General features: G+C 35.7%; 1 protein-coding gene across 1 annotated transcript; it reads right to left on the bottom strand.

The window, feature by feature from the left end:
• Nucleotides 1-9,075: 9,075 nt before the first annotated feature.
• On the bottom strand, nt 9,076-12,586 carry LOC6637546 (the record flags this gene model as incomplete). Its single annotated transcript, XM_047012867.1, has 2 exons — nt 9,076-11,544; nt 12,578-12,586. Coding segments are annotated over 2 exons (2,478 nt in total), but the record flags the coding sequence as incomplete, so codon positions are not given.
• Between the last annotated feature and the right edge of the window lie 236 nt (nt 12,587-12,822).

Below are 12,822 nucleotides of genomic sequence, written 5' to 3'. Positions count from 1 at the left end.
GGGTGAAATGGTATATTAAAGTCGCCAAAATGTATGTAACAGGCAGAAGGAAGCATCTCCGACCCCACAAAGTATATATATTCTTGATCAGGATCAACAACCGAGTCGATCTAGCCATGTCCGTCTGTCCGTCCGTCCGTCCGTCCGTCCGTCTGTCCGTCTGTCCGTCTGTCCGTCTGTCCGTCTGTCCGTCTGTCCGTATGAACACCAAGATCTCGGAGACTATAAGAGCTAGAGCCACCAAATTTTTTATGTAGACTCGTGTAGTATGTAGAGTGATCAAGTTTATTTCAAATTTTTGCCACGCCCCTTTCCGCCCCCGCAATTTAAAAAAAACGTTTATCTCAAAAACTATTTTAGCTAGAGACACCATATTTGGTATGTATATTCGCTTAGTAAATGCACACATTTTGTATGTATAAAAATTTTCCACGCCCTTTTCCGCCCCCGTAATTTGAAAAACTTGATTATCTCCCGTATTTTTTTACCTCATGCAATCAAATTTGGCACACTTAAATTTAATACTAATATCTATCAAAATACCAAATTTGTTCAAAATCGTCGAAAAAACAGTCGAGTTATGCATATAAACGTTTTTCCATAAGGCCGGAGTTGGCCGTTGGCTGGTGGGGGCGCTAGGGTGCTCGTATGATTGAGTGAGCGAGATACTAAGATATGCTTGTAAGAAGCATGTAAAAATGCTTGAAATATTTGCTTTACTGGTGTATGGTATACCAAAGTCGGCGAGACGACTTACTTACTTCATTTTTCTTTTATATAATTTAGGATACAAGCTTTGTGAAATGAATGCTTGCAAATAGTAATAACTCTGATCTGCGTTTGTGTTTGAGTTTCGCTACAGACCAGGCAAATATTTTCCCCAGAATTTGCGGGATTATTTACTTCCTCTGTACTGTGTTGTAAAGGCATTTTTTTTTGTTTTTTAATTTTTCCCACAGAACAAGAAAATATAATTTGTGAAATAGATTATAATTTTTTTCTAGAGCTTTTTATCGTTTTCATAGATGGAGTTTAAATATATTATCTATTGAATCTAGTTCTCTGATTTCCAAAAGTGTTAAGAAATGTCTTCTAATAACTATGCTCATCTTTGTACAAGTGTACGCTTAGGCATTACCTTGAGATTCCAAAGGATTGTGCATGTATGTATCCTTTCAAACATTATCTTTAACTAACAATTTTTTTAATCAGGGTAAGTGCAATTTATAATTTTTCTTATGCGAAGTGAAAGTAACTTTTGACTTTAGTTTATACCTGTAACATTGGTCGATGGTAATCACATGCGCAATCACTCGAATTCCGAATGTGTATATAAATCAAATCGCGACTACTACGTCTTCTAATTAAAAAAACGAAATTCACTCTGAAGGCAAAACGAGCTAATAGTGATCCGTCTAGGCTTTAAACCTGAGCGAATTAAAAAAAATGCTCTATATATTTTTTTTTGGTTCTTGAGTTCTTTAATTAAATATTTTTACTAAAGTGTTGGTTGACAACCATCAGCTTCTGCTAACTAGCTCGAATTCCATACACTGTGCAAATAAATTAATAAAAAAACTTCCCTTTGACGAGTCACATTATCATGAGCCACTCAAGACCAAATCCTTACATTTAATCTTTCGATTTATACCTAATATAACCGTTGAACTTGACCTGTGTGCCCCACGTTGGGCGCCAAAATTATATACTGTAGCAGGGTAGTGTTGGCACTCAAAAAAAAACTGACACCATGATATTAAGATCTTACAGCGGATCGGGACCCTAATTTGTAACCGTAGCTCTTCCGGGTGGGATGGGTTGTTGCTGCAGTTTTCGAAACCTCTCGCTACATATAATTTATTATAGAGTCCCTAATGAAGCTAAAAGAGAGAATCGCATTCTCAAAAAAAAAAAACGAACAAACATATGGCTTTTTAATGTCGCAAATAACAGGACAAAAAAAAATACCACTAAGTTAATCAACTAGCTATCTAATACGAACTTCTCCCAATCTATGATGTCTAGCTTAAGTATGGCTTAGATGTTGGCTGCCATTATCTATACCCTCCCGTCCATGGCCAATAACAAAAGACAAGAATTTGGATATGTTAAAGGACCCCAAATGCACTTTCTATTTCATCGGTTTTATATAATCATGTTGTGGGAACTTAGACTTCTATTCAAAATACATTTTTCTTATTTGCTTATTCTTCAAAAACAATTTCATTCGCCAAGGTCATTTTTTCTCTTCACCGTATATAAATTCTCCCACTACTTTACTTAAATCTACGCTTCATTATTAACTATTGTATTACATATTTTTGTTGTTTTCTTTTTTTTTTTTCTTTTAATGATTACTGTAAACTATATGAACAACCAGATTTTTACCCCGCATTTAATCGTGATGCAGACTGATGCAATTAAATAGTTACAATTTTTTTCAAGGTTATTAAAAAAAATAAATCGCGACACCGGATTATTGATAGCACTTATATCTTTTAATAATTTTAAGTTAATTAATTCAAAAATTTCATGATCATTCGTAAGTGTAGTTTGTATGTGTGATAAAGGCAAATAAAATTTAGAATGCATAAAACAAATAAAAGAAAACAATAATAGCGAGTGAGCAGCATAACATAGGTATATGTGGTCGTCAAACCTTTTTTCTTTTGCACTTTAATCTTGATCACCATATGTTATGCGCTCTAGCGGTAAAAAAGGTAAAAGTGATAAAAAGAATACACTTACATTTTGGAAAGTCCACCGATGAAGGCCTTCAGCAGCTGGATCATGTGTTGGTTTTTGATGTTTTTAAATATACTTTTTATGGTTTGGTTTTACCGAATTATACGATTCTATTAGTGTTTTAAATGCTTAATACCGACACACAAACTCACAATAAAAAAATTGACTCTAACATAGGTGCGCTAAAAAAGGGTATCTAGCTTTTCGTTATAGAATTGACACTTTTAATTTCGATAAAAATTTTTGTTTCTTCTGCAATTACAATTTTTTTTTTTTACAACCCCGACAACTAAAATAATATTTTTCCAACAATTTTTGTAACTGAGTATGTTCATTTACAAACAAAAATTTTCTGTATGACCACTTTATAATTTTCTCTCCTTTTACACACAACTTTTCGCCTTGTGACAGCAAGGCAACATTCAAACTGGCCAAACTATGACGTCACTGTTGACTGATGTTTAACACGAGCGAATTAATTTTCTCCTTCTGTAGAGTTTGGTTGAATTGTCGTCTTGGCCATGTGGTGTTGGTGATAGGCCTATGACGGATTATGCCAAAATTTACGTAAATTTTTCCTAGATCGAATAATGTGATTTTAGACTAATGTAAAAAAAAATTTCTAGTCGACATACCTTGTGAAATGAATATAATGTAGAGGCTGAATAACTTATGGTTCTAGGGTTCACCACGAGGTCTTTAGGTTAGGCTTACGCCTCCTATGCGTCTATGTCGAAATTGACATCCAAAAAATTTAATTGTTCCAGCTGCCTTTTACTTTTTGGCTTGTTGCTGGGCTTACGAATATTTTATTTAACCCGAGTGAATTTATTTATTTGGTGAGTTTCACAAAACAAATTTTAACTGTTCACTTTGTTCTTCGGGGAACGAAAGCAATTCGTCGTTAAGCCAGAATAATGAAAAGAGGTGGAAGTGTGGGTGGAAGGTTCTTATATACCCTTTCCCTTCTATTCTCAAAGCCCTCTCTTTATGAAGTTAGCTGCGGTTACGCTGCAAAGCTTCTGCAGAGATGCATTATTACTATAAACGGTTATGAATTCGCCACATATTTTTGATCGCACTCGATAGTTTGCGATAAACTCAAATATGCGTCGGATAATTAGTATTTAAATTTACACGCAACCATTACAATTCAAGCCCATGAAGGATGGGCTTGTATTTATTCGGATTTAAAATTTACTTGGGTTATTTTAACCACAAAAAAAAAAGTGATATATTAATTTTTTTCACTTCCTGCAAAGGACTGTTCCACTCGGTTGCCAATTTGAAAAGAATTTATCAAGATAGTTCGCCTATGCTCTATGCCTAGCTTTGATCTTCGTTTAGACCCGAAGTCAATTGTCAAAGTGACATTATCCACTATTGGCATAATGGGAAAAAGAAATGTACCACTGTGGTGAACTTTCTTTCTGCAATCAAGCAGTGCATTCACTGGTCGTTTAAATGCTGCCTTCCTTTCTTTTTTTACTTTTTTTTTATTTTCTTTTGAGCTGCAAGTTTTACTCAAGGCACCTCCACACTCTTAAAGAAACTTTGCTTAGAATTTGCGGAAAAATTTTACAATGATAAGAACCAATTAACATTCACAAACAGCTTTCAACATAAAATTCCTAAAACCGACGCTATTCCTCTTTATACGAGACTATATAGATATGGTTTTAATGAAAGAAAAGAAGTGAAAGTACAGATACAAAAAATCATAAGACATAGCCATTCCCCCTGCAGTGCGCCTGTATGGTTAGTATGTACAAAAAAAAGCAGATGCAACAGGACAAAGAAAATGGAGATTAGTGGTAGATTATAGGAAACTTAATGAAAAAACCATTAAAGACAAATATCCCATGCCAATAATTATTCATGTTTTAAACAATTTAGGAAAAGCAAAATATTTTTTATTAATAGATTTAGCCAGTAGCTACCACCAAATCGAGATGCATAAAGATTATGTTCAAAAAACAGCAAATTCAGCAGAAGGAGGACATTACGAGTTTCTTAGAATGCCATTCGGTCTTACTAATGCCCCAGCAACCTTTCAGAGAGTAATGGACTCTTTGTTTGGGGATATACATGGTATATTGCCTAATATATTTAGACGACATTATTATATTTTCATCCTCATTACAAGAGCATACGAAACATTTGAGAAATGTCTTTGGGAAAATAAAAGCGGCAAACTTAAAGATACAAATAGATAAGTCTGAGTGGCATAAGACCAAACATTCAAAATTGAAGTCATAAATAATTATACCATACACCCATATTAAAGTCGCCAAAATGTATGTAACAGGCAGAAGGAAGCATCTCCGACCCCACAAAGTATATATATTCTTGATCAGGATCAAAAACCGAGTCGATCTAGCCATGTCCGTCTGTCCGTCCGTATGAACACCTAGATCTCGGAGACTATAAGAGCTAGAGCCACCAAATTTGGTATGCAGTCTCGTGTAGTATGTACCCTTATCGAGTTTGTTTCAAATTTTTTCCACGCCCCCTTCCGCCCCCAGAATTTACATAAAACTGTTTTTCTTAAAAAGTATAGCAGATAGAAACATCAAATTTGGTTTATATACTCGTTTAGTTAGCGCGCAGAAAATAATTGTTCCAACTTTTTGCCACGCCCCCTTCCGCCCCGGAATTTACATAACTCTGATTTTCTTAAAAACTATGAAAGCTACCGACATTAAATTTGATATGTAAGTTAGCCTAATAGACGCGCCCCCGAAAATTAAACAAAACTGATTTTCTCGAAAACTAACAAAGTTAAACTCACCAAATTTAGTATGTATATTGGCTTAGTATGCGCGCAGATTACATATATTTTAATATGTTGCCACGCCCACTTCCGCCTCCATAATTCAGAAAAAACAGATTAGCTCTTGCAATTTTTTGACCATCGCGATCAAATTTGGCAGACTAATAAATCTTATCTATTTCTATCAAACTACCAAATTTGATTGAAATCGGACTAGAAACATACAAAATATACGTATGAACGTATTTTGCTACGCGATCCATAAGGGCAGAATTGGCCGTTGGCTAGTGGCGGCGCTAGAGTTCTTGTGTGTTTGTAGAGTGAGCGAGATAGCAAACGGTATGAGGCATGTAAAAACAATTTAGTACACATACATTTGGTTTTCGAAATTCTAAATATTTGTTTCACCTGGCGTATGGTATACCCAAGTCGGCGAGACGACTTACTTACTTCATTTTTCTTTACCCAGGACGCATTTATAGAAAATTCATAAAAGATTTTGATAAAATAACTAAACCGCTGACTACAATTAAAAGGAAAAGCTAAAGTTATTATAGATGAAGAGTTTAAATCAACATTTGAAACTTGCAAGTCTCTTTTATGTAACGACCCAATTTTGATTTATCCTGATTTTACTAAACCGTTTATACTAACAATTTGTTGCAATTGCTAGTGATTTTGCATTGGGGGCAGTATTATCTCAAGGAACGTTAGGATCAGTCAAGCCTGTGTCATTTGCTAGCAGAACCTTATCCGATACTGAATCGAACTACTCTACGGTTAAAAAGAGATGATGGCCATAATTTGGGCAATAAAACATTTCCGACCCTATCTTTTTGGCCAAAAGGTTAAAATCATAACAGACCACAAGCCTCTAACTTGGCTAATGAGTTTTAAGGAACCAAATTCAAAATTGGTAAAGTGGAAATTGAGATTATTGGAATATGATTATAAGATCACATATAAACCAGAGGGCCGGGGCTAACTTTGACAGCGTCAAAGTTTGTATACACTTGCAAGTTTTTTGTGTAAAAGGTCTAATGCTTGCGGAAAAACGGCTTAGGAAATAACGAAGATAGTGATCAAAGTCACTGTTTTCGACCGATCGGTCCTATGGGAGCTATATGATATAGTCACCAGATCTTGATCAAATTTGATAAGAAAAGTCACTGTTCGTGACTTTGCCATTTGTATGGGAGCTATTTGATATAGTGGTCGGATCCGGCTGAATCCGAGATATACAACGGCTGTAGTATATACAAGCCTACATGCAAAATTTCAGCTCTGTAGCGTTTACGGTCTAGGAGGAGTTTGCGTTGATCCAGACGGACGGACGGACGGACGGACGGTCGGACGGACATGGCTATTTGAACTCGTCTCGTCGTGCTGATCAAGAATATATATACTTTATATGGTCGGAGATGCTTCCTTCTGTGCGTTACAAACATCTGACCAATTTTATAATACCCTCTGCAAGGTTATAATAACGAAGTTATTCATCAGTCAATGTTTTCCTCCGATCGTTCCTATGGGAGCTATATGATATAGTCACCCAATCTTGATCAAATTTGGCACAGTCGTTTGTTAGCGAAATAAATTCATGAATATTTAATTCATGAATCATGACAATAGCTCAAAAGATAACGAAGTTATTGAAAAAAGTTACTGTTTGTGAGTTTGACGTTTGTATGGGAGCTAGGAGGAGTTTGCGTCGATCGAGACGGTCATGGCTATTTGAACTCGCCTCGTTGCTGATCAAGAGTATATATGGTCAAGAGTTTATATGGTTGGAGATGCTTCCTTCTATGCGTTGCACACTTCTGACCAAAATTAATATACCCTTTTTGGAAGGGTATAAAAATAATAAATAATAATAGTTAAGAGAACATTTGAAGTGTACTAAGCTATATTTAAGTTACAAATTTCGGAATACATTTGAATTGTTAAAACTTATGTTATTTCCAAAAAAAAAAAAAAATTTTTTTTAAGATACAATTTAGAATAAGCCTCTACGTGGAACTATGATACTGGAAAGGAACACTGTTGAATACTTCCTTTTTATTTCTCACTCATACCATATCTTAAGAGATATCTTTAAGAGAGAATTTAGAAAAAGGCAATTATGCTGGATTGGAGATGTTGGATTTGAAAAGTTTATAAAATTGTATTCCGTAAATTCCACTAGTAGAAAAATATTATAATTTTTTTTTTCAGTAATAGACGGCTTAAGACTTAGTGCAATATTATCAGAGCACACACATTTAGAAAACACATATATTAAAAAAATTCGTTACTTAACACGCAGTGCGTTCTTTGTTTTGAATTACGGAGAATTCTAAATTGATACATCTAAATTTGTAAAAAAAAGTGCGTTTTATTCGCAAATCATCGCCGCCGCCACGGTTGTACAAAGTGACACGTGTGTGAATCTCATAAGTCGAGACGACTACAGCAACGTTAGCGAGCGAGGACAGGCTAAGCCACTGAACTCAGAGGATAACAACTCAAGATGCAAGACGATCTCGAAAACCGTCGATCAAGCACTTCATTGGCACAGACCCTAAGCTCAAATCTAACCAGAAAAAATATAGACCAAATGAATTGCCCACTGAAGAAGGAAAAAGTATTTGACAGCTAGTCTTGGAGCAGTTCGATGAACTTCTGGTGAAGATTTTGCTTTTGGCCTCCATCATGTCATTCGTTTTAGACCTGTTTGAAGAGCACGAAGACACGTTCACTTCATTTGTAGAACCCTTAGTAATTTTACTTATTCTGATAGCAAATGCGGTAGTCGGTGTTTGGCAAGAAAGGAATGCTGAATACGCCATTGAGGCTCTGAAGGAATATGAGCCAGAGATGGGTAATGTTGTCCGTCAGGACAAGTCTGGCATCCAGAAGATTAGAGCGAACGAGATTTTTCCCGATGATCTTGTTGAGATCTCTGTTGGTGACAAAATCCCCGCCGATATTCGCATCACTCACATCTATTCGACACACTCAGACCACTCGGCCGTCTGTCCGTATGAGCACCTAGGTCTCGGAGACTGTAAAAGTTAGAGCCAACAAATTTAGTATGTAGACTCGTGTAGTCGTAATCAAGTTTATTTCAAATTTTTACAATGACTCTTTCCGCCCCCGCAATTTAAAAAAAAACTCTTCTCAAAAACTATTCTAGCTGGAGACACCATATTTGTTATGTATATTTACTTAGTAAATGCGCACATTTTGCTTGTGTAAAGATTATATCCCGTAATTTTTTCCCACATTTAGCGCACTTAAATTTGATATTAATATCCAGCAAGAAAAACTAATTTGATCCAAATCGGACAAAAAATAGACAAGTTAAGTGTATAAACGGTTTTCCTTAAGGCCGCGGATGACCGTTGGCTGGTGGCGGCGCTAGTGTGCTCATATGCTTGGATGAGCCAGTTACTAAAATATGTTATGCTTGTAAAAAGCATTTAAACAGAATTTTTCAAAAATACGTAAATGAATTTGTTATTTTAAGTTTCAAAGACTACTTACTTGATTTTTATTTAAATATAAAAACAATATTATTAAATAATTAATTTAAGAAGTAATTCCATTAATTCCTGTAATAATGCACTGGCAAAAAAGCAAATAAAGCAAAGCCAAATTACTATTCCAATATCATTATACTTTTTAGGGCTTGGATCACATGCTATCGACACTGTCCGTCCAAAATAAAGCACCACTATGCACATAGATACAAATAACTTCGTGATAAATATACAGGAACGCTCATAACGACAGTATGCTTTGGGCGGCATTCCAAAACGCCAAGGCCCTATTATTGGTTGAAATAAATACCAATTTCCCATATAATTCTCCAATGCTTGCTTAAATCGGGGATACCAAGTGTACAATTCTTTCGGAAGTGTTTCCGCGCAGTACGAAATGTTTCTAAGTTTATGTTGCGTTTGGAAAGTCACCCCTTCAATCCAGCGATGTATTCGAAAATGTTGTATTCGATCAGATATTAAGTCAGTAATAATAATAGAGCGGCAAAAAAAATTTGGGTATATTCCTGAGTTATCATGAAACAACTTTATACTGGTTGGTATTTGTATAAGACCATGATAAATACGAAACGATATGGTACTGTTTCGCTCAAAAGTTTTACGAACAGGATCTTGGTACAAAATTATTTTGGTTTGTGCTTGGTTTGAATTTAAAAAAAATATAATATTAGCTGATGTACCTGCGTTGTACCTGCCACCAAATGTAAGCCATACAACTATATCACCACTGTTGCATAATTTAGTCGATTGATATTGTTGAACATACAATTGCTTGTCCCAATCAAATATAGTTTTCTTATTTAGGAATAAGTAAATTGCGGTTATTATTGTTATTATTGCGTAGAGAAAAATAATATTATAATTACGACCCACTAATGGTATTTCTAAATGACATTTAAGGTTTATTGGAATTGCAATAATAGGCATAGAGTCAGCATCAAAGTCACTTATATATCTACATTGACAATGTATTCCAAAGTGCACACTTTTGTTCATTTCTGGCAGGCATGCAAACGTTTGCCAGCTGGGTTCTGGTCGTGCATAATTCCATATTCGGCAACTACGAATTTCAGTAGAAAATGCGAAAAAGGCTCCAGTGTCTTTAAAAGGATCCCAAGCTTCAGATAAATTAGCAGCACGAAGAAAAATAAAAACTGGGCGCGCTTTGGAGCATCGGTTTCTTAACAATAAAGTATTTGGATCTATGACACCCGTTTTAATTAAACACCCTTCGGTATCCATGTCGATATAATTTAAATTAGGTACATTTAACATCTGTAGTTTCACCTTAAAGTCTATGTCAGCCTGGGAAAAAGTGACTCCTAGAACCGACTGGCCATATAGTTCGGTACGGTACATGCGTATTTCGTCTGGAGAGTATACACTGTCGTGAATAACATTTTCAACATCCTCCTCAGGATCATCAAAATCAATTCCACGATTAATTCGATTTTGTTTACGAGCACTATCCGGCTCACTTGCGGAAAAGTTTATTTTTAATTTAGAAATATATTGAAAGGGTTCTGTAAGTTCTTGTGTCTTTTGCCAAATTGCGTTAGTTGTATAAGCGTTAACTACAAGTACTTGAGTTTGGGATTCCTGTTCGGGGTACCACCAATACTGACTTTGTTTGTGACTCCTTACTGATATAAGTACCTCATCCGTACGCAGTCTCTGTCGAAGTTCTTGTAGTAGTTTTTCTGTAAATATGAGAGTATGCATTTTATCAGGTGACTCAAACTGAATAACTCGTTCTTGATCTAAATCAAAACTTTCCAAACGCATTATAAATGTTGAACGGACAATTCTGGTTGGGTCCTCCTCAGGATGCAATCTTCTGGCTGCCCCCATTCCCATATAAAACAAACAACTACTTAGTTTCCAGTGCGCGTGTAACCAGTTGTTTATATGTTCTAGTCCTTTTGGTTGAAGGGTAGACATCTGCTCAATTCTGCTTCGAAAATTGTCAATGTTTAGACAGGACTCTGATTCTGAACGACACTGAGGTTTGGGTATATATTCCCACTCTGCATTAAACTTATTAAGCAGATCACACAGATCAGACACCATGGTATCATAATAGTCATTCATCAAAGTATTTAGTTCATTGCTGCTAATGATTAATTTGAAAGTAGAAGATATAAGGTGAAGCATACGGGCAAGTACATTAACTTCCATGTCATCTAAGGGCTCAAGAGACAGGACGACACGTTTCGTAAGCCTTACAAGCTGAGACAACTGAACTGTAGTTTGAGGTTGATAGACGGATAATGTTTCAGTGAATACGAGAAGCCGCTCTTTGGAATTAATTCCTTTTGTTAATTGATATAATACTATAAAAGCTTTTTCCCAATCAGCGTATTCCAGAAAGTTTACAGCATAACTAAGATGATTTATTACGGAATATTCGGAATTTTTAATTTCAGTACGGCTTACGTCAATTGGAACCTCAACTGTTTCGCACACATCGAAGTTATCACATACCTAGTGATTAAATTATTATTATTATTATTATAAGTATAGGATATAGTTGTATACTATCAACCTAATATTATTTTACAAGCACTGGCACCTAAGGCCTTCGGCTTAGACGAAAACTACATCCATACACTAGCCTGGGACTCGTTGTTTAGTGGCCTAAATGACTGGGCCACTTAGACAACTCATCTACAGAGGACTGGAACTAAATTAAATTAATTTATTATAGTAAATAAAAAAATATAAATAAAATTCATTAGTCTGGTTAGTATACGACCTATTTGAAATTTAAATCAAACCTTACAATTTAACTCTTTTTCAGTATCAGGATAAGGAGAATCAGCTTTATTGTTTTCGAAAGACAAGTACATTGACACAGTTATAAAATTGCTTAGTATCGCGAGAAAACCTAAGTTTGGTCGAGGAACTACATACAGGGAAAAATCCGATGCTTTACCGGATTGTTTAAATCTTTTGTAGCATCTTGATTTTACGTTCTTCAAGTTACATAACTCACGTGAGAACCAAGAAGGTCTATCAGAACATCCTTGGGTCACACACGGGACACAAACATCGAAGAACGATTCAAGAGTTTCATAGTAGACAGAAATGGCAGAGTCCATATCCATGCACACCGTAACCCCAAAAGGAAGGTCAATGGTCCAGAGTTGGATGAATGTTGTCCTCAGGGATAACTATGAAACAATGTGACGAGGAAGACAACAGTAATAAAGAATAATCTGAAAGGATCCAGGCAATCTCAGTTAAATTGAAGTCTCCAAGAACAGCGAGCAAAACTTTGTCAGAGAGATATGAGCCAAAAACCAGAGGGCCGGGGATAACTTCGACCGCGTCAAATTTGTATACCGTTGCAACTTTTTTGGAAACTCTTTCCTTACCTATAGCCATCAAAGTGGAAATAGTTTTATCTAAAAAGGGTAATGTTTGCGAAAGAACGGCCTACAATCTTAGCATAAAAAAATATCAAAGAAGCTTACTTCGGCTGTGCCGAAGTTTATATACCCTTGCAGTCCTTGGCCATAATATTTTCTGTATCATCAATTCATCAATGCACACAAAACTTCCCAAATATCATTTCCATTTCTTTTTCTTCTTCTTCCCCATGCTGCATGCTGCGATTGGCACTCATACACATACAGTTTACGTAGCGTTGCGTCTGTGTGTGTATGCGTGTACTTAGCTGCTCTGTGGATTTCAAGCAATGACGTAGTCGAGTCCATTTATATTGACTGTAAATTGTGTTATATTTATCCGATCTGATTG

This window comes from Drosophila willistoni, unplaced genomic scaffold, assembly GCF_018902025.1.
Source record: "Drosophila willistoni isolate 14030-0811.24 unplaced genomic scaffold, UCI_dwil_1.1 Seg355, whole genome shotgun sequence".
NCBI lineage: Eukaryota > Metazoa > Arthropoda > Insecta > Diptera > Drosophilidae > Drosophila > Drosophila willistoni.
This window is presented reverse-complemented; position numbering and strand designations above follow the sequence as displayed.